This window comes from Notothenia rossii, assembly GCF_949606895.1.
Source record: "Notothenia rossii genome assembly, chromosome: 12".
Taxonomy (NCBI): Eukaryota; Metazoa; Chordata; class Actinopteri; order Perciformes; family Nototheniidae; genus Notothenia; species Notothenia rossii.
Genome location: NC_136911.1, coordinates 17,516,409 through 17,536,685, shown reverse-complemented (window position 1 = coordinate 17,536,685; position 20,277 = coordinate 17,516,409). Strand labels below are relative to the sequence as shown.

Sequence of the window (20,277 nt, the reverse complement as noted above, 5' to 3'; positions counted from 1 at the left end):
GTTATGAGGAATAAATGTCTCATTTTGAGTGAAGTTATTTATTCAAAACTTGTATTGCACCAACCAACAATCTTACACTAGAGTTGATACATATTGATTACGCTGTTAAGATCAAGAAGCTACAATTAAAATAAAGGTTATACAGTTATTGGTACATGAATTAAAGGAGAACATGTAACAACAAATGAATTAAATTCTTTATACTTCAGGTGATATTTTCAAAATGTATTCATGCTATTTAAAGTATAAAAATCATTATGAAGATTCTTAAAATGTTAAACTTTTCAAAAAAATACCTTGTCATTCATTCAATGAAACTGCATTCTCGATGAAACGAGAAAGGGGTCCTTTTTGCAAAAGATTGACCTATCAATCACAATGTAGCCCCGTCCTAAAGCATACTTTGCTTTGTCATCTATTTCACTCTGAATGGGTCCAAAATGTACTACATTAACATCTTGCTGTATTGAAGAAGACTTAAAACTAAAGATTGAGACCATACATTTATCAGGAAGATCTTTACTTATGTAATAAATCAAGTCAGTCATTTTTTTCATAGACTTCTGTACAATCAACCAGTGGAGTTGCCCCCTGCTGGATATTAGAGAGAATGCAGATTAGGACACTGTTGCATTGCAGCTTGATACGTAAATTGAATTGTAATTTTGGAGAAAATACCTCTCTCTTGTAATGTCAGTGACAATGCAGTTTCATTAAATGGGAATGTAATAATAACAAATAAGAAATTCAACCGATGAAAACATTCGCTAGTTAAACGTTTCCAAACATTCTACCTTAGACAACACATTTACCAATGACAAAAATGTGACAGATAACATTAAAAACAACATTTTTGGCTGACATTATTGGCTGATAAAACTTTAAAATCTGTGCATAGAATACAACAATTTGATCAATGTGATTATTTGTGCCCCAAAAGAAGTTTGGAAATAAACCCTTACATGCACACATATCAAATCTAAGTGTAAGAAAAGAAGATGCACAGTCTTATGCTGATCAATTTCAGTGATCACACTCGTGCACTCTTGGCGTGGTTGGCGGGGGGGTCCAGCGGCGTGGCGGTGCCCCTCTGACGGGAGTAGTAGAAGCTGCTGTCGCGGCCGGGGGTCCCGGGGTCAGTGCCCTGGCAGCACAGGATGGTGATGCCCCCCAGGAGGCAGAGACCGGAGCCCACCCAGCCGGCATACAGAGAGAACCCGAACGACATCAAATTCTCCTTCTGGTGAGAGCCGATTGGGAACCACACCGTGGAGATGACACCACACAAAGCTGGAAAAAGAGGGTACGTTTATAAAGACAGAATTGGATAGATTACAATTTATTTGGCCTGAAGAATGGAGGAGTTACAGAGAGTTTCTTTTCCATGTGGTTGTAACAAAGTGTGTGTCTTTTCCCACAGGAAGTAGATGAACCCGGTCAGGATGAGGCCGTCTGACAGACCCTCTGCCTCCTTCCTCCTGCAACAGCTGGGAAACACCTGAATGCAGCACACCCTAACATATTGTCCTCTTAAATCACTGTCTCCAAAAACCACTCCTACTATATTCCTACATTCCTCTAAAGCAAAACTTCACTGTCCACTAGAATCTAAACTCGCGGTCCTTGAAATATTGACTATTTTCTTAGATCAATACGCCCAAAAGCCATAACTATATTCCTGTAAAACCCCATATACTGTCCTCTAAAATTGACGGTTTCCTAAACCAAAACTAATTTCTCTTGAAGGCTAAAACTGTCCTCTGAAATCAAAATCAGTTTACTAAATGGTAAACTAATGTCTGTCTCCTTTAAACACAAATAAAGAGGTTTATCAACTAGTCAATTAACCAAACACATATATTCCAGGTGTGTTTAGGTATATTTTGATGCTAATACATTTGCACTCAATTTTGAATACATTTTCTATTCATAGTGTATGTGTGTTTGTGTGTGTGTGTGTGTGTGTGTGTGTGTGTGTGTGTGTGTGTGTGTGTGTGTGTGTGTCTGCGGGCGGGCGGGCGTGTGTGTGGGTGCGGGCTTGTGTGCGTGCTCGTACCCATGAGGATAAAGAGGACCCCCCCCACGCGGGCTCGCAGCTGCTTGACGGCGAAATTGTCGTTCTGCAGCCGGACGCAGGGCATGGACATGAGCACGAGCAGCATCGCGGGGAGGCCGAGCAGACATGCGCAGATCATCAGGGCACGAGACGTCTGCACGTAAGCTGAGAGAGAGGGGAGGGGGGGGGGGGTGTTATTCACAAACTCGTAAAAAGATTGAATGAGTTTTAGAGAGTAACGGATTACATGTAACGGGATTGCTTAATCAGGATGCAAATAAAGGTATTGATCCCTTAACGGTGCCTTTCAGCGGTTTATATTTATCCAAAGAGCCCACATCTAATTTAAAGAACACTTTAATACTTGGAGAATTATACTATATTGTAATTTAAAACTTGGGATAGCTAGGATTCTTTCATTCTTTTTAAATTGTATTATTATGCTATTTTTGTGATCTGATTTGTAAACAAAAATACTGTATGCTTGAAATGTATGGTATTTATTTTTATTTTATCTTTATTTGCACTGTATTTTAAATTAATCATCTTTGGTATGGTAATCCATAAGTAACAGAAAGTAATCAGGTTACATTTCAATACTAAGATTAGGTTAGTGACTTTTTCTCATTTTTCTCACAGGTAATTATAAGGTAACGGAAAACACCGACCAACAATTTAATTAAAAAGATAAGGTAATAGTGATGTTACCGGGCAGGCTGAGCATCTGGCTGAGCGCCTGGCAGTGGTACAGCGCCGGGGAGATCGTGCACTCCACCCACAGTCCCCGGGTACCGAGCTCGTCCATGCGGATGCAGGTAGCCAGGGCGTACTCGCAGGTCCGGACCCAGTCGTTGGTGGCCGTGGCGACGATGACCCCTACCCAGCCCGCACAGCTGGCCGCGCTGCCGGTCATCAGCCTGCACATGTGCGCCATGGAGCTGCCGTGCGTAATTAGGCGCCGATTAAAAACACACTAAATCTTAAAAATCCGTATTCTTTTCAACAAATTTGTGTTTTAAATATAGTTTTTTCTCTCTCCTTGCAGATACTTTTAAAAGTCTAGTTTATTTTACAAAAGAATAAAAAAACTCGACTCAAAACGCAGAAGTAAAAAGTACAATTTGTATCTTTTCTCTACTCTGCTCATAAAAAGATGAAAAGTTCCCCAATATTGCTCCAAAAAAATGCAATTGATTTATACAAATTAAAATGTAATTTCTTGAAAAAATAAGTATTTTAGATCAGAAACTTAAGAAGAAAATAATCCTGCTATGTCCCGTTGATGTGCCTGAGGTTGATCCGCAGAAAAATGCCTACTAAGATTTATTATAGGGTGTGGTGAAATGCCTACCCTCACTCCAGACTTTAAGCCAATCAGAGCTCATGTGAGATCCTAACCTAAACCAGATATGGAAAGATAGAAAAACAAAAACCTGAATTCATCAGAAAAGCAGACAGACCTGGAATATTTGGCACATATTTCAGGTTTTTGGGTCACCGGGAGGAACTTTGTGACATGAATTCATATTAGTTTATTTAACAAAGTACAGATTTCTCTTCATATATCACTTACCTGTCTCACTGTGGCCCTCTGTTGGTGTAAAACATCTTTCTTTCTATTCAAACAATAAGATAAAACAATCGTTTTGATTAATTATTCATTTATTAAATAATTTCAGGCATGATACCATAAAAATGTGATGATTAAAGACACCAGCCTCTACCCTGATAGTGACTTTTTTTTAATCCTCAGACATGTTTTTGTCCAGAATATAGTGATATAAAACATTAAACTTTCATGAATCACTTACAAAGTCTACGTGTTATTATTATTATTATTATTATTATTATTATTTTTACACACACCGGTTATGTTAGCTACTGAATAGATTTGTCGTTGACGTCACATTCTAAAAAAACTAAATAGACAAATTTTATATATTAAATGTTCAAAATCCTTCATGAAATAGCTTCAAATTTACACTCTCCAGCGGCATGTAAAATATACACAAAGTTACAAAAATCTCTCGTGCTACAGCCCCAGAACGGATTGAATTTCTTCCGGACTTTTTTTCTGTTCCCTAAGGCCACACCTTGATTTATAATCTCATAAATTACCGTGAATCTCTTTTTGTGACTTTGTTCTGTCATCCTTGGTGTCAGCTTTTCATAAAAACTCTCCTTTCTCTTCACATTTAACTTCCTCCATTGCTTGATTTTTTGTCTGTTTTAGTCTCTCATTGGTTTTTCAGTGTGTTGATGTGAGCGCAGATCTTGAGTGCTGGTCCAAGTTTGATGTTCATGCTGGTCATAAGATGGTCCTCAGTGAGTAGCAGCAGAGCTTGGCCATCGATCTCCTGCAGCCGGAACGCCTCGGCCACGTCGCTGCAGCCTGAAACACGGAGAAAAAGATGAGATCGGATCATATTTAAAAACACACTTCCATCCTCTAAACAGCTTATTCTGAACAAGGTGTTGATGTGTCTCTAAGCAAAACATTAATGCACATTTATTGCCCTTTAATTATCTCTGGAAATTGCGCATATTCTTCATACACTATACTGTACATTTCTTCAAATCCCCTGCTCAATCTTTAGAGCTATGTTAATTGAAAAGTAATTAATATTTTCAGCTCTCGAAGTGTTGGTGCTGCAGCCTGAAACACAAATAAATAAGCTGTAGCTTTCATTTTAAAACAGATATACTTTTTACAGTTTTGTAACACTGTGAAAATCTTAAAGCGTTAGGCACTGCATCTAACGATTATTTTCATTGTTGATTATTTTCTCAATTAGTTTGTGTTTCTTTAAGCCAACAATTATGCCAGATATGTTCAGGTTATTGAAAATGTTTTTAAATGACCTAAACCTTCTAAACGTTCTTCTGTGTTTCTGAGCAGATACTTTAACACTTGTGTTTCACTCTTCAGATTTTCTTCCAGATGTTTCACAGTGGAGGATGAAAATATGCTGCCTCAGCCTGCGGTTGATTTCAGTATTTTGCGAAACACTTAATTGGATGAAGAGCATGTCATCTGCTCATGATTAACACACTCGAGTGTAAATCAGACTGAATGACAGTGGAGTCATTTTATACTGTTTTATTTTGTGTAAATCAAACTGCCTTTTCCCCCTGAGGTCGCAGAGACAATTATTAAGAAGAATTGTTTGTTCTATAAACTTAAAAAATCCCGGTCATCCCAGAAAAAGGATCATACTTAAAGTTTGTCATGTTTAGACCGATTGTTACCCATTAAATTTACAATTATAATTTTCTGATGTAAAGCCTTTATTTGAAGTGTACCTGGCAGTGTGTGTATGAAGGCGGTGACCTCCTCCACGCTCCACTGGGTGGGGGGGGGTCTGAAGGTGCTTGTTGGTTTGGGGGTGGGCGTGGTCAGCGGGGGGGCGGATGCCCTCCTCGCTCTCCTCGCCGCCCGCCGCTCCATCCTGGCCGTCATGGCGACAGCAGGATCTTCTTCCCCCTCATCATCTTCCTCCTCCTCCTCTCCCCCTCCCTCCATTTCCTCCTCTTCTTCCCCCCCCTCCTCCTCCTCCTCCTCTTCCTCCTCCTCATCTTCTTCTGCCTCCGTCGCCTTCTCCTTCCCCTCCTTCTCTCGCCGCCCGGCGCTCCACAGATCACGAGGCTGCAGAAGAATTGTGAGTTAATCTGTTATTATTTGAATACTTAAAGATCTTGCTCAAATGTAATTAAGTACATGTACTCAAGTAATGCTCTTTGATACGTGTGCTTTACTTGAGGTTTTCCTTCTCATGCCATTTGTTATACTTTTACTTCCTTTGAGAGGTAAATATTGTACTTTTACTTATCCGACAGCTCAAGTTACTTCAAATATTAAGATTCATTCTACAAAAAATACTAAGAATTTTTAAATGCGATGTTTTCTTACAAATGAATCTTGAGTAATGTACCTTATTTCAAATTAAAGTACTTCATATCCTTAGTAACACAAATACAAAACATTTAAATACAAAAAAAATAAAATATTAGTTATTATTAGACAGCCTGTCCAATCAGTAGACAACAAAACAATTGGCAACTATTTTATTAACTGTTTGGTCATTTTTCTAAATTGATGTTGTTGATTTTTCTTTTACTTATTTTAAAATATTTTTGATGTTTTGTCCTGTATAATACTTTAGATACGTTCTCTATACTTTATTTTTACTTATTATAATAATGTACTTTAATGACTTTCACTTAAAAGTGATTGTTTTCATGGTGTTACTAACACTTTAACTGAAACATCTGAATATTTATTTCACCGCTGCAAAAAGTACAGAAGTATTAACGGCTAACTAAAAAGGAAAATAACTCAATCTTAAACCAAATACTTTAAAAAGAGCCCTCAGAACTACAAATCCCTTAAGACATTGAGGCTCTTTAATAACACCTGTGTGAGCACTGAGGTGTATTTTGGTGAAAACATTGAGGAGTGAGAAGAGGATTTAACTGCAGACTTTTACAGCAAACTGAAAGGCCCTCATTTGATGAGTTTAATCATGGAATACAGTTGAACATAAAGACATGCTAGCAGCAGCAAAACGTGCTAAACATTAGGCTATATGCTATATGCTAGCTGCATGTTGGTTAACAACCATGGTTGCTAGCTCACAAGCTAAGTGTTACTATGCTAACATGCTTGAGTTGTTTTGTAGTTTTGTGGTCTGCATCTTGTTGTGTTTTGTTAATCTGAATTACTTCTTTGAATAATGTTGACATGATGACTTTTATCATTCTGGCGTGGTTGTTTTTAATATTGACAACAGTTCTGGGATTTGTCTCTTTTTATATTTGGGTTCTCTTTTTATTCCCCAAACATTTATCTGTGTCTTGTTAATATTATACTTTATACTATACTATATATATAAGTCTCAGTCTGGCAGCTCTGATTATTCTTTTTTATAAATGAACATATTTTACAGATTAATTGAACTAATACAAACTTCATTTTATTTAAATTGTATTAAGTGTTCTTATTTTTCTTTAATTTGAGGACTTTTAGTTATTGATAATTATTTGTATAATATATGTATTTTTTAAATATTAATACTAGTTTTCAAATGTCTCCCCCTGCTGTTTAAAGTTAGTGTGAATAAAAAAAAAACATCTTAAACTTTTTTTATTGTGCATTTTGTCTCTCTTTTGCAAATTAAACACAATCATTTGAGTTGTTAAGAAAGGGAAACAAGCAAAAACTGAAATAAATTATTTAGGGTGGCGCTAGATTATTTACAAGATAATGTCCTAAGAGCATAAGAAACCTATTTATTTAAAATATATGGTATTTTGCTGCACCCTAGGTCACTTATATGAGATAAACTCGTGGTAATTTGTGTAGTGAGTGTTAGTTTTTATTTTAAACTGGTGGTGAGTTCAGGGTCCCTACCAGTCTCAGTAAAAGAGGCTTCCCCGGGACGGACTCGGCCCTGTTCAGAGCGGGTCGGGGCCTTTCAGACCGGCTCCCTGCGCTCAGAGCCCGCAGACGCTTCGTCAGACGCACGTTAAACCTGAGGCAGAAATACAAATAGTTTGAATTCACACACACTGTGCATGTACCACCTGTGTGTGTTCTGCACCGGCCACACACACCACATCCTGCCAGCGCAGCAACACGCCTGAACACACAGCTGCAGCTCAGAGACAGAGCCTGAAGGTCACAAGCTGCATTAGCTGCTCTCTCTTTGTGTTTCTGATTCTCACCCGCGTGCACAGGAAGTGGAGCAGAAGCGTTTGGACCGCATGAAGTTGTGTGCGTGGCCTCGCTTCCCGCAGAACTGGCAGTGCAGCACCGTCCTATCCCTTTGTACCGGACCTGTGTGTGAGACAGAGTGTTTTATTTCAGAGGATTTAAGGCTGCACATGTCTTAAATATTCAGCAAAGAAGAATATGGTAGAAGAAAGACCACCTTATCTCCTTTTAGGTTAAAAAGAAGCCACAAATTCTCACTTCTGAGAATGTTTTGAAAATGTCCAATATATATAAACTTAAACTAAAATACTCAAATGTTATTTTTTACATATCACATAAAAAGATTAATGGTCGACTGTGTTTTTATTTCAAAGACATTAAATCTGCAGACAACAATTAATATTTAGTTTAAAGAGGATCAACAACTTTTTTTAACTTTAACAAACAGGGGTTTCATGTTATTGCTCCTTATATGTGCAGGGAGGGTTTCAGATCTTTTTTTATCACTGTGAGTTGTTTGTTTGAAATATTATTGTTGTTTAGGTGGATAATTCAAATAAGCCTGGTGGGGTTTCTGCCTCTTCCTGCAATCTATTAGATTTGTTATGTGTATTTAAAAATGTGCAAATAAACTAGATCTTCACATAAGGACTTACTCTTGTCGGGGTCCTCTGCGTCTCCCCCCACCTCCCCCTCTGACTCGATGCAGTGCTCATCTGGTTTCTCTGTGTCCGTCACAGGAAGAGCTGCGCTGCCATTGGTCCCGTTCACTTCCTGTGGCGTGGAGACCCGCGCGGGAACCAGCAGGGACGAGCGGTTCACCTGCAGGAACAGAAAGGTGCTCAATCACACACTAATGTTTAAGGTACACACTGTTTGTAATCCATTGTATATCATTCTGAAATGGGCAATTCTGCATAGTAAGGACTTGTTCATTGTTAACTTTAGGTATATTTTGATGCTAATACATTTGCACTCAATTTTGAATACATTTTCTATTCATAGTGTATGTGTGTTGTGTGTGTGTGTGTGTGTGTGTGTGTGTGTGTGTGTGTGTGTGTGTGTGTGTGTGTGTGTGTATTTGTGCATACTGGAAAAGGTTGCAGCCCCTCCTGGATGACGAAGCCCTCCACCAGGTGAGTCAGCACCTGCCTCCCCTCAGGCCACGCCCCCGGTTCCCAGGGGCTACTCAACGATTGGTCCAAATTCTCCGACTCGTCTCCTGATTGGCCGAGGGGCTCCGTCTCCGTTTCTGCCGGCTGCGAGTCGCCGTTTGATTTCGCAACTTTTTCCGTCTCGGGCTGTGATTGGCTGAGGTCAGTAGGGAGGGCAGGCTGAGGGGGGAGGAGGGGAGGATGGGGTTCTCCAGAGGGGGAGATGAAGGGTGAGGAGGGGGGAGACTGGGAGGAGAGGCTGGATAATGCTGGGAGAAGAACAAACACATGTCAGAGTCAATAAGTTGTTCAATAAATTAATAAATAGTTCATCTTCAAAAGAACAAACAAACAAAAACATTTTCGATCCAATTTAAGTGTCTTATTTTGTCAATCCAAAACAGGAAGATACTGTATGTAGCATATGACGCTTTGAATGACACAAAAAGACACTCAGTACAGCATTAGTAGGAACTCGGCCATCCTGTAAATACAAATTATTGTTTTTTTGGGGTGAAGCTTGCTCTGAGAGGTGTACAGATGGAGGTACCTGATTGGTTGTCAGACTGAGTGGACATGTCCTCACTGAAGTCCTCCTGACCGCCCGGCTGCAGAAACTCTGGAGCTGGACCCAGGACTGGTTTCTGTTCCTCGTCTTCAACAGGGTCAGCATCTAAGTTCTGGTCCTGATGGAGACTCTCAGACTGGTCCATGGCGCTCTCTCCTTCCTCCTCCATCTTTTTCCCCGCCTTCTGTCCATCACTTTGGCCTTCCTCTGTCACTTCCATGTGCTCTTCCACTCTGACTGTTGCCTCTTCCTCTTTCTTCTGACCAACAATGCTTTCTTCCCTCTCAGGATGTAGCTTCTGTTTCTCTTTCCCTCTTTGGTCGTCTTTCTCCCCCCTCAGCTCCTCTCTGTCTCCCTCTCTCCCTCTTCCTCCTTCTCTCTGCTCATCTTCCTCCCTCCCCTCTCCTCTCCGGAGCAGAGTTTGTGTTTGAGGAGGGGAAGCCGGACTCAGGAGGAATGGAGGCGAGCTGTTTTTTGGCAAAGAGGGGATCAGAGGACGAGGAAGAGGAAGGACGTGCTCGCCGCTCAACGTCCTCTTTGATTGGCTGGGCTTCTCCTGCGCCTCCACAGTAGGAGGGGCTAACGCTGCGGGGGGGTACGTGCAAGGCTTGGTCTGGCGTCCCGAGGAGAGAGCGATGATCTGCAGCTGCCTCGCCGCAGACGGCGTGCGCTCAAAGTGAGAGGAAGCAGACGTGGTCCCGGGTAAGGAACTGTGCTGTGATTGGCCGAGCAGAGTCTGGGTTAACGGACAGCTCTTCAGTGCAGACAGTGGCGAGCGAGTGGGGGGGGCCTGGCAGACGGGGGCTGCAGCAATGGGTTGAAGGGTTGAAGTTTGACGAGAGGACACAACTCGGTGTCCGTTTGGAGAGTGGAGCCGGGGGCGCAGCGGGACGGCTCGCACGGGAGAGTACAGAGCTGAAGAATAAACAAAGAGAAAACATTAAAAAGAGAAAAAAATACATTCTATTCACAAGGCAAGTGCACACCAGAACAAAACTAACATTGCATATGGCTTATTGGTGAAATAAAGAGCTAACGGGAGTAAAAAGTATTAAGATAATTATGTAAACAAACATATAATAAAATTGCACGTACACTTTTTTATCTATCCCTGACAGATAGAGATGTGAGAGAATTAGGAATTGATAAATAGTTGAAACACTGTTTTATTTGTTTTTACTTATAGGGACCTGAAGAGGATCCCGTTATCTTTGCTAGAAATGAAAAAAAGTATTTTGCAGAATTTCTCTTTTTCAGATTGGTAGAGCAGAGAAACTATGTTATGATATTATGGTGGAATGCAGTAGTTTTACCAATGTAATCATAATGTAATAATTGACAGGTTAATGTAAAGTTTTTTTCACTTTTAGTCTCTTTCTCTGCTGATGTTTAATATTCCCTCAGTAAATATAACTGAATATGTTATTCCTGAGATCCTCCTCTACTCTCACACTCAGGGTTATTCTGCAGGGACGTACTTGGCGGGGGGACGGAGAGGTGACGGCTCGGCGTGTTGGGGGTCTCTGTGCTGCAAGACTGTGGTCGGGGCCTTAGGGGGGGGAAGATGGGGGCGTGAGGGCGAGAGAGGGGAGGCGGGGCGGAGCAGGGTGTCTTCAGGCGGAGTGAGGGAGGGATGGTGAGGACCCCGGGGGGAGGAGGCCTGAGGGTGAGACTCTGGAGCTACAGAGGGAAAGACAGAATAAAAAAAACATCAGATCCCAAAAACATCGTTTTACTTTCTGCTTTAATTTATCGTTAGCTTTAATCATTAGCATGTTTGGATAACAGTAGAAAACCAGCGTTCCTTCTAACAACAGTAGTGTTTGGTCCTTGAGCTTAATGGGTAACATTTACTGTTTACTGTTTAGAGGCAACACAGTTGCTGGCTAGATAAAACAAGATCCTTTGACTGAAATCCAACGCCCAATGATGTAAATATTATAAATGAAGGTAATTGAGTAATTTTAATGTGTGCAACAGAATATAAAAGCTTTACAGTCATACAACAAGGTCTAGCAGAGCTTAGCAAACAGAGGATACAAAATCATACATGCACAAAGGTGGGATTTGCTCGGCTGCTCACCTGAGCGGAGGCAGGGTTAGAGTAAAGAGGGGAGGAGGAGGCGGGGGAGGAGGAAGAAGAAGAAGAGGAGAGTGCAGGTCGCATAGCAGACGTAAGAATCAGCTGCAGGAAAGAAGCAAGAGAGTAAACAATTGTGTGTGTGTGTGTGTGTGTGTGTGTGTGTGTGTGTGTGTGTGTGTGTGTGTGTGTGTGTGTGTGTGTGTGTGTGCGCATGCGTGCGTGCATCTATATTTACCATCTGAGCTCTGAGCAGCACCTGGTCTTGTCCGCACCCTTTGAGACCTTTCCCCAGGAGCAGGGTCTGCTGGGATACCCTTTGCCGCACTGGGGAGGCGCTCTGATTGGCTCGCACAAGACCAGGTGTGCCCGCAGGGTGAACTTGTGATACCTGGAACAAAGGGAGGAGGGGGGAGAGAAAGAGCTTTGGAGTGAGAAGGTCTTGTTATATTTCCTAAAGCAAGATAGTGATGTGTGTGTGTGTGTGTGTGTGTGTGTGTGTGTGTGTGTCTGTGTGTGTCTGTGTGTGTGTGTGTGTGTGTGTGTGTGTGTGTGTGTGTGTGTGTGTGTGTGTGTGTGTGTGTGTGTGTGTGTGTGTACAAGGGGTGGAAACCAAAAGAATAAACAAGTAAAAGGATGTTTTAAGAAATGCAAAACAAACCATTTTTGTTTGCAAAAAGTCGCTCTGTCATCTAAATTTGATTTCCACACTTATTGGTTAATATAATGGCAAAGACCTTGCTGCCCTCGCCTTCCACGCACCTAAGATTGCATCTAGGCAAAGCAGGGCGGTTATATTTCCATAAACATTTTCATTACTTTCCTTTGCAGGGTACACATTTTGGAGGGTAGCAACTAGATTTATAACTTTTAATGTGTTACAAATGCAACATAACCAAATTAAAGATGTCGTGCCATGTTTTATTCACCAATATATTTATCCTCCACTTTTTTGTCTTTCAGAGGGGTTTAAGGGTCCTAATGTGACTTGTCAATCGCCATAAATGCAAGTATTCAAAATAATCACCCTTTTAAATTTGTTAAACAAATTGCAACTAACTAAGAGGCATTTTAGCCAAATGATCTTCCATTATATTTGTAGCCAACCAACATATTCTGCTTTCTTTCCTTCATCAGGAATTTAGCCCCCTACTAAAGAGTTCCCAAGTTGGTCATGTGACTATAGAAAAACATCACCCTAAATATTATATTTTTTTGAAATTGTTGAGAAATAAATGCTAATAATAATAAATGTTGGATAATATGGTGTGTGTGTGTGTGTGTGTGTGTGTGTGTGTGTGTGTGTGTGTGTGTGTGTGTGTGTGTGTGTGTGTGTGTGTGTGTGTTACCTGTCTTCCGGGTGGACTGGCTGGTGTGTGAAAGGGTGTGATGGGTGTGGAGATGGGGGTGGGTCTTGTGTTCCCGTTGGTGAGGCTGGTGGAGGTCTTGGTTGAGAGGGTGGTGGAGGTAGAAGAAGAAGAAGAAGAAGAAGAAGAGAGGAGGGAGGAGCTGGCTACAACAGGAGAGGAGGGGATGGTGGGAGAGGTTTTGGAGGGGAGGATGGGACGGGAGTAGGTGCGGAGGGCCGGTGTGGCGGTGGAGGTGAGTTTAGGAGGAGCAGGGATGAGGAGGTGGGGAGGTGGAGGAGCAGCCGCCCCCGCCGCCTTCGGTATCTGTGCTGCAGAGACGGAGGGAGCAGGGGTGAGAGGGGGAGGAGGGGAGGAGTTGGTGGGAGTCACCGTGGGTGCAGGGGAGTCGAGGAGCATGGGGTTGGGGGTGAGGCGAGGGGGGGTGGGGGTCGTAGGGGTGGAGGTGTCTGGCGTGGTCCCATTGGTGGACTCTCCGTGTTCAGATTGGCTCCCACGAACCAGCTCCCTGTCCATCCTTCAACACTCTGCAATGCAACACACACACACACACACACACACACACACACACACACACACACACATTAATATTTGTCTATATGCAAAAGTAATGGCCAAATTATTTCTATCCATTTTCTAATTAATTGATCAGCTAACTGCTTCAGCTTTAGATTAATATATTTATACTTTATAATTTGTGTATATTCTATAGTAGTATACCATGTATAATATAATAATAGTTATATAGATAATTACAAACAAAAACAATACAATCCAAAAGCAGAAACAATAAGTCATTTAATAAAAAGAAAAAAGGAGGTCAATATGTACAACTCGTATAAAAACCTTTTAAAATTGAATTGTCTTTCATAACTAATAAAAAAAGAAATTGTTATCATAATTATATCATCATATATATTAATATAATTACAATACCATGTATAATAATAACAACAACATCATAATATAAATGTAGGCTCAACAATACTAATATTAGCAAGTTTATATTTCCCTTTATAAAAACTAACAACAACAACCAAACTGGAAGAAAACGAGTTGTAAATTACAGACACGGGAATTTTGGTACCCAGGGGTCCCAGTGAGGCTCCAGGAGGCCCCCCTGCAGAATGAGGATCCCCCGACTGTCACTACAGTGTACAATCAGGATGACTACAAGTGAAAGGGGGTGCGAAGTTGAATCAAAAGGGGGCTTCTGAAGTAAATATGAGCTCAGAATGCAGCCTGATCTCGGCTAACAGCATCCCGCAGGCAGGTGCCTCTCAGCGGGCAGATGCAGACATCTGGCCCGCAGCCTGCTCACTCCCGCGGCCTGCAGTCACTTTATCCCGTAGAAAACACACGGAGAGTCACAGTTCACGGTGACAGATAGGCCAGAGAGCATACATGTGACTATCAAAAAAATAAAGATGGAGACAGGCCTTCACAGTGGAGAAGTCTCACGATAAAAACATTTGGGGAAATTGTCATGCGTAAAGCGCCTCGGTCACCTACCGCTGAAAATCGGCTTCGTCCTGCAGCTTATTCCCGGTGCTGTCCCCCCGAAAGTGCCCGCATGTTTATAAAGTCTGTTGCTGTTATCTGATGGGAAGCTCTTTGCTTTAGAAGGGACGACAGGCTGGGAATGGGCGTGTGTGAGCAGCCTCACTTCCTCGTCTGACAGCAAAGTGCGCGTCACCCTCTGCCAGACAATACTCCCCCAACCTCACCTCTGATTATCCACCCCGAGCCCCTGCAGAGAGGCAGATAACGCCAAGTTGCACTGCAATCGAGGCCCGTTTATCATGTGCATGGGCTTGTGTGTGTGTGTGTGTATGTGTATGTGTATGTGTGTGTGTGCGTGTGTGCGTGTGTGTGTGTGTGTGTGTCGCACTTTGACTAGGATTGCATCGGCTTCTCCCGCGGAGCAGTCCGTAAATCTAGCATCAAGAGGCGGTTGTGGAGCACGCCGTTCTCCGGTAAACCACCACAGTCACACCTGCCGGGTCTGTGGTGGGAATGAGCCCGGCCTGGTGCCACCGTGTAGCGGCTGCGAGGGGCCTGCTTAGTCCGCTGCTGGAGAAATGCAATGCAAGGCAGATTTCACAAGGAGGCAGCGGCGAGACAGCACCACTCAGAGCTCAGGAGGACCAGAGCCTCAGAAACACCCTGCTGCAGGATATAGTCTATGTCTACTTTCGCATGCACTGGAAGGGAAAACAATATATAAATCATGCAATAATCGAATAGAATACTGCGCAAAACAAAATGCATACTCAAACTAAATACAGTATACACACTGTTAAGTTATTTTGCGGTCCCATATATTGCCTAATGTGTGGAGGTTTGTTTGGAGCATGCATAACTCAATCACAAATCAAATGCGTGTTTCTACAGTAAACTGTAGAGCTGTACGAATTGGGAACGAACCAATATCATTCAGAAACTCAAATTATCTTAAATGTATAGACTTGCTGGATTCACTAAAGCAAAATTAGTGTAAAGAAAGAATAAAAGCAATGGAAAAGGATATATTAATCATGCAATGATGCATTAGGCTACTGCACAAAACAAAAGACAACCTTTAAACATAAATAATTATATGTATGATTGATACCATTATTTGTTTAGTTCTATATATTGCCAATTTCTAATCAGTGTCATATAAAGTTAAATATATTAAAACTAATATTACGGTTTTATAATTTTCATTAATTGTATGTAATGGTAATTTATTCAGTTTGTACTGAAACAAAAAGAAAGAAAATAGAAAGGCAATATATATATATATATATATATATATATATATATATATATATATATATATATTTATATATATATATATATATATATATATGTATGTATTCATACGTTCTTGCATTGTGTCATGTGATAGTATGTGGTCATGTGACCTGTCGCGCGCCAGCTATACTGATGTCCACAGACAGGACACTGACAAGAAAAACTGATTTAATACTGACGTCACTCGCTTTAATCTGCATTTACATCAATCTACACACACAGGCAGAAACACACAAGAAACCAGGCGCCAAGGCTTTCAAAAATAAAATGCAGACTTGCAACTGGAGTGTTTTCAGCTAAAAGTTAAAAAGTAACAGAAAATAGGGCTGCACTAAAAATGTTATGATTGCTCTAACAATCTGCCTCTGTTTATGTGGCATGTCTACATTAAAAAAGCCAGAACCATGGATGAAGTTGACCATATTTGCTTTAGAATTAATTATTTACCACGTGTGCACATTCTTCTCTTTGTAATGCATCTAAAGCAAATGTTTTGATATCCGCGCTGGACTTTTGATATCTTAAACATATTTACACTATATTTTATTTTATATTTTATTGGACATTTTACCGTAACCTTTAATGTTTGTATAAATATCTTTATTTAATTTTTTGGAGGATGGGATAAATGAAGTATTCTGATTCTGATGAGGACTTTGATGATCTGATTTAAAGATTATATTTGGATATAAAAGTACAGAAAAATATATCTATTTGCCATACATCACTAACTCGCATCCTCTATTTATACTTTTATCTTTTTGTCATTAAAAAATCATTTTTCACATTTGCTACATGGTTCGTTCTTTTATTTTGAAAGTTTGCACCAGAACTCTTACCATGATCTCCCTGACTTCACACTTCAGTTGCTAGGGTACAACAACAACCATAGCAACCGAACACCTGAGAGTTTAAAATGTAGGTTTTTGTGACTTTAATCGAAGAGTTGGATATTTTAAAGATGCCGGTTGTATTACCTTGACATGAAAATGCAATCTACAAAAGTGATCAAGTCAAAACAAGTGGAGGCGACGAGTAAAAAACCAGAGAAGGGCAAAGCGGGGAAAGTACGCAAGGTTAACGGAACTACAAGTGAACCAATAGTGCCCTCCGTGCGTAAAAGCCGCGCGTCGAGCTGCCAAAGGTGCCCGCAGAGGGAAAAGGGTGAGGGGGGCACCGTGGTGAGGGGACCTGCCCGCAAACCGAGCTGTGAGAGGAGGGGCAGATCCAGCTCCACCGCCCCCAGAACAGCAACAAAGTGGCCCAGAACTGACCCGGATTACTGTAGGAGGGCCAGCTCTCTTGACCCAAAATGCCGGGAGTTGAAGGAGCAGCAGGGGGTCAGAGCCGAGAGCAAACATGTCAGTCACAGGTGAGCAGAGGAAAAAGACGTATTCAGATCCAAAACTCTGGAAAATACCATGTGACATGTCTGCTTTGGAAATTTGAATGCATAATAAAAATAAGTATTTATTTTTTATTGGTAGCATTCCTTCAAAAAATCTTGACATAATGGGGGACTGCTTCAGTTATTCATTGCACCATTTACATTTAAATTCAAATAGTTAAATAGGAGGAGAGCAAAAAGAAAAACTTGTACTTTTTAGCATTAAAGCATAAATATTTTAACTGACGAATGCAAAGTAATTATCTTTCAATCAGCTCATTGATAAATTGAGTAAAATGCTCTTGAATATACTGTAGGAAAGAATAATTTACTACAAATCTTATTTTATAAACTCTTTTAAAGAAGAAACAACCTTTTGGAGGGTCCTGACCTCCAGTGATTCTGAGTGACTGCCAGTTAAATAAAAAAAAGGGCTAGAACTTAGCTTTGTGATGCAAGAAACATATAAAGATAACTATTGTAGTTTAAATTAGGAGTTTTCTTAATTAAAGACTTATTTCCAAATAATGTATCTAAAAAATATCCACCTATTTTGATATGCTAATTACTTAGATTGAAAGCTTGCTTAAATCAACAGCCACGTTTTTATTTTATATTTTAGTATAGTTTCAGAAATGGGCTTCACATTATAGAATTCAGTATTTAGCAACAAAGAAAAAAGAGAAAGGTCAGTAAATCTAGGCACAAGTGTTATTTTTCTTTCTGATCTGTTTCAGTTTCAGTAACAAAGCTTTCACGGTCATCCCCCCGAACCCCAATAAGAGAAGAGAGATCCAGAGAAGTGAGTCTTTATGTTTAGGCGTTAAATCAGATTTACAAACTCTGATTTATTGTCAGGTAAATATTAACGTGTGCTGTGATTGGTTGATCAGAGGCAGAGGCGGAGCTCGCCGCTTTGGAGGAGCTGAGGCTGAGCAGAGCAATGGCGTTTGTCTCCATCAGCCCCAGCACTGTGGGTGAGAGAAACTGATACATCTTATAATTAATAGGATTCATATGTTTATTTTTAGACTTGAATATTAATGTACATGTGTGTGGAGGGTGGAAGAAGTAGCAATACCATGATCTGAAAAAGACAGCATGTAAAGTAAATAAGTCCTGCATTTAAGTGTTCTTAAGTAGAAGTACAGATCAGCAAAATGTACGAATAGTTATAGTATACTCATTATGCAGATTAAAGTAAAACAAAAGTAAAAGTTCAAAAGTCCCAATTAAGAATCATACATTTTAAAATATTATGATCTTTGATGCATTCATGTGTTCAGGTGGCTGTATGAGTCTGGAGGAAGTACGCTTGAAGCAGCAGCAGGAAATGATGCAAGCCAAGAGGAAGCAGAAGCCGGTCAGATATTCTATAACTATTTGCATTATTTTATTTGTTTTGGTATTATGTTTTAATAACACTCTAAAATACTCATTATTAACATTTTTTTTTAACAATGCTACAATGACTTAAAAATACAAGAAAGATTCACATAAGTTATTTAATGATTACATCTTTAACATAGTGAATCTAGAATCAAGGGTATTTTCTTGCTTTTTTCCTGCTTTTAAAACAAGGTTAGCAAACTTTAAACACATCAAATGTACTCATTAATCTGTTTTTTATTTATGTACATAAGAATATTTGTTGGTACCTTCATCTGCAGTAATATATCATATATAGTTTGTTGATAATATTTTGTAAGAATAATCTGAATCTGTGGAGTAACTATAATGCAGTAATGTATTCATATCCCCCTCTGAAATGTAGTAGAGTAGAAGAATAAAGTAAGTAAATGTATTCAGTTACTTACATTATGTAGCAGTAGTGATATTAGTGTAATTTAGTTCACACTAATAAACCTAGATAGTTAATAACGAGTATTTGCTTTCTTGTTTTTACAGATGATGAAGCAGCTGATGGAGCAAACTTAAGATGTTGGATAGAACAGATACAAATTAAACATTGAAATATAAATGTTAATTACAAAAGTATAGAATAACATCACCAGTTTTTTGTACATGCATTGTACTACATATTTTGTATACAGTTGTTTAGTATGTCATGTGTTGTGTATTTTGTATATTAAAGGTATGTTGTATTCGAATCATACAGATGTAATAGTTTTAAAAGAAGCATAAATTCACACTTTTATTGTCTCAATTTACCCCATGACTATATATTATTTTGCATTGTTCACAGCATGGCCATACACATTTGTTTGTTATTAATCATAAATTAGTGATTGTATTTAATTATATAGTAAATGAATTGTTCTGAAATGAACCATCCCACAAACTTAGTACTTAAATAAGCATAGCTATTGTTATTTATCAACTGTGTGCGTGCGTGCGTGTGTGTGTGTGTGTGTGTGTGTGTGTGTGTGTGCGTGCGTGTGTGTGTGTGTGTGTGTGTGTGTGTGTGTGTGTGTGTGTTTGTTTGTGTGTATATATACCAGATATATACGTACGTGCGTGTCATCCTTTTATTAACAAGCAGAGGGTGTTTGCTTCCTGTTTCAGAGGCAGTGAGGGTGCACATGGTTTACACATTACAGTATAATACTGAATATTTTATAAAAAATATAACTGACTTTAGTTTTTTTGTAACATATTGTTCCCTAAATGATTAAGCTATTCTACAGGGATTATCCATACTATAATGACAATAGGCTTCAACATGTCATAGCAATTAGATAAGGTCACAAAATGTCTTTGTTTTTATTGGGATGATGTTACATTTGCAAAGTTTGCATAACACATACTCATGCACAGATAAAAAAACATGGAGCTGAATGTCACCATCGTGCGTTTGTCTCATGCATACATAATTAAAATGTCATATTAGGTGACCGAAACATTCAGTGAGCATGCGCAGGAGATATTGCAATATTTGTAGTTGAAGCAGCTGTAATTGTTTTGTGCAGCCAATGATTGTAGTCCAATACAGACGCCATTCTGTGACGCTTGTGCTGCGTTCAGGGAACACTTATAAACTCCAACTTTTTATCTCGAGCGTCTTATGAAAATATGAACGCAAGTATGTATATTATAATTTCAACAGTTGATCCCGTTGCAAACAATTTTTATTTGATAAGTTATTGGCAACTAAATATTTATAATTATTAACCTGAAGCCATAAAATGTTTT

General features: G+C 39.9%; 3 protein-coding genes and 1 long non-coding RNA gene across 8 annotated transcripts in view; 1 reads left to right on the top strand and 3 right to left on the bottom strand.

Moving 5' to 3' along the window:
• The window catches only part of LOC307026289, a 340,364-nt gene that overhangs the window by 11,912 nt on the left and 308,175 nt on the right, over nt 1-20,277 (bottom strand). The window lies entirely within an intron of this gene.
• On the bottom strand, nt 20-4,276 carry cldn11b (claudin 11b). 2 transcript variants are annotated; one of them, XM_079661200.1, is made up of 6 exons: nt 4,175-4,276; nt 3,630-3,672; nt 3,408-3,454; nt 2,765-2,994; nt 2,057-2,221; nt 20-1,290 (listed from the first exon to the last, which is right to left on the bottom strand). In XM_079661200.1, the coding sequence occupies exons 4-6, from the start codon at nt 2,988-2,990 to the stop codon at nt 1,031-1,033; spliced, it is 651 nt and encodes a 216-aa protein (XP_079517326.1). In that variant the 5' UTR covers nt 2,991-2,994; nt 3,408-3,454; nt 3,630-3,672; nt 4,175-4,276; the 3' UTR covers nt 20-1,030. The 2 variants fall into 2 exon arrangements, with proteins under 2 accessions (XP_079517326.1, XP_079517325.1); XM_079661199.1 differs by lacking the exon at nt 3,408-3,454.
• Nucleotides 3,701-15,058, bottom strand: LOC307026083 (polyhomeotic homolog 3). Of its 4 annotated transcripts, XM_079661194.1 has the most exons (13): nt 14,830-15,056; nt 14,451-14,688; nt 12,921-13,465; nt 11,810-11,962; nt 11,575-11,676; nt 10,970-11,171; nt 9,474-10,406; nt 8,861-9,192; nt 8,426-8,591; nt 7,781-7,892; nt 7,467-7,587; nt 5,360-5,702; nt 3,701-4,448 (listed from the first exon to the last, which is right to left on the bottom strand). In XM_079661194.1, exons 3-13 carry the CDS (start codon nt 13,452-13,454, stop codon nt 4,294-4,296), a joined length of 3,153 nt encoding a protein of 1,050 aa, XP_079517320.1. In that variant the 5' UTR covers nt 13,455-13,465; nt 14,451-14,688; nt 14,830-15,056; the 3' UTR covers nt 3,701-4,293. The 4 variants fall into 4 exon arrangements, with proteins under 4 accessions (XP_079517320.1, XP_079517321.1, XP_079517319.1 ...); XM_079661195.1 differs by lacking the exon at nt 14,451-14,688 and having other exon boundaries at nt 14,830-15,058; XM_079661193.1 differs by having other exon boundaries at nt 14,451-15,056.
• On the top strand, nt 15,793-19,295 carry LOC307026557 (uncharacterized protein). The gene is made up of 5 exons (XM_079662040.1): nt 15,793-17,109; nt 17,862-17,926; nt 18,018-18,101; nt 18,411-18,487; nt 19,033-19,295. Exons 1-5 carry the CDS (start codon nt 16,721-16,723, stop codon nt 19,060-19,062), a joined length of 645 nt encoding a protein of 214 aa, XP_079518166.1. The 5' UTR covers nt 15,793-16,720; the 3' UTR covers nt 19,063-19,295.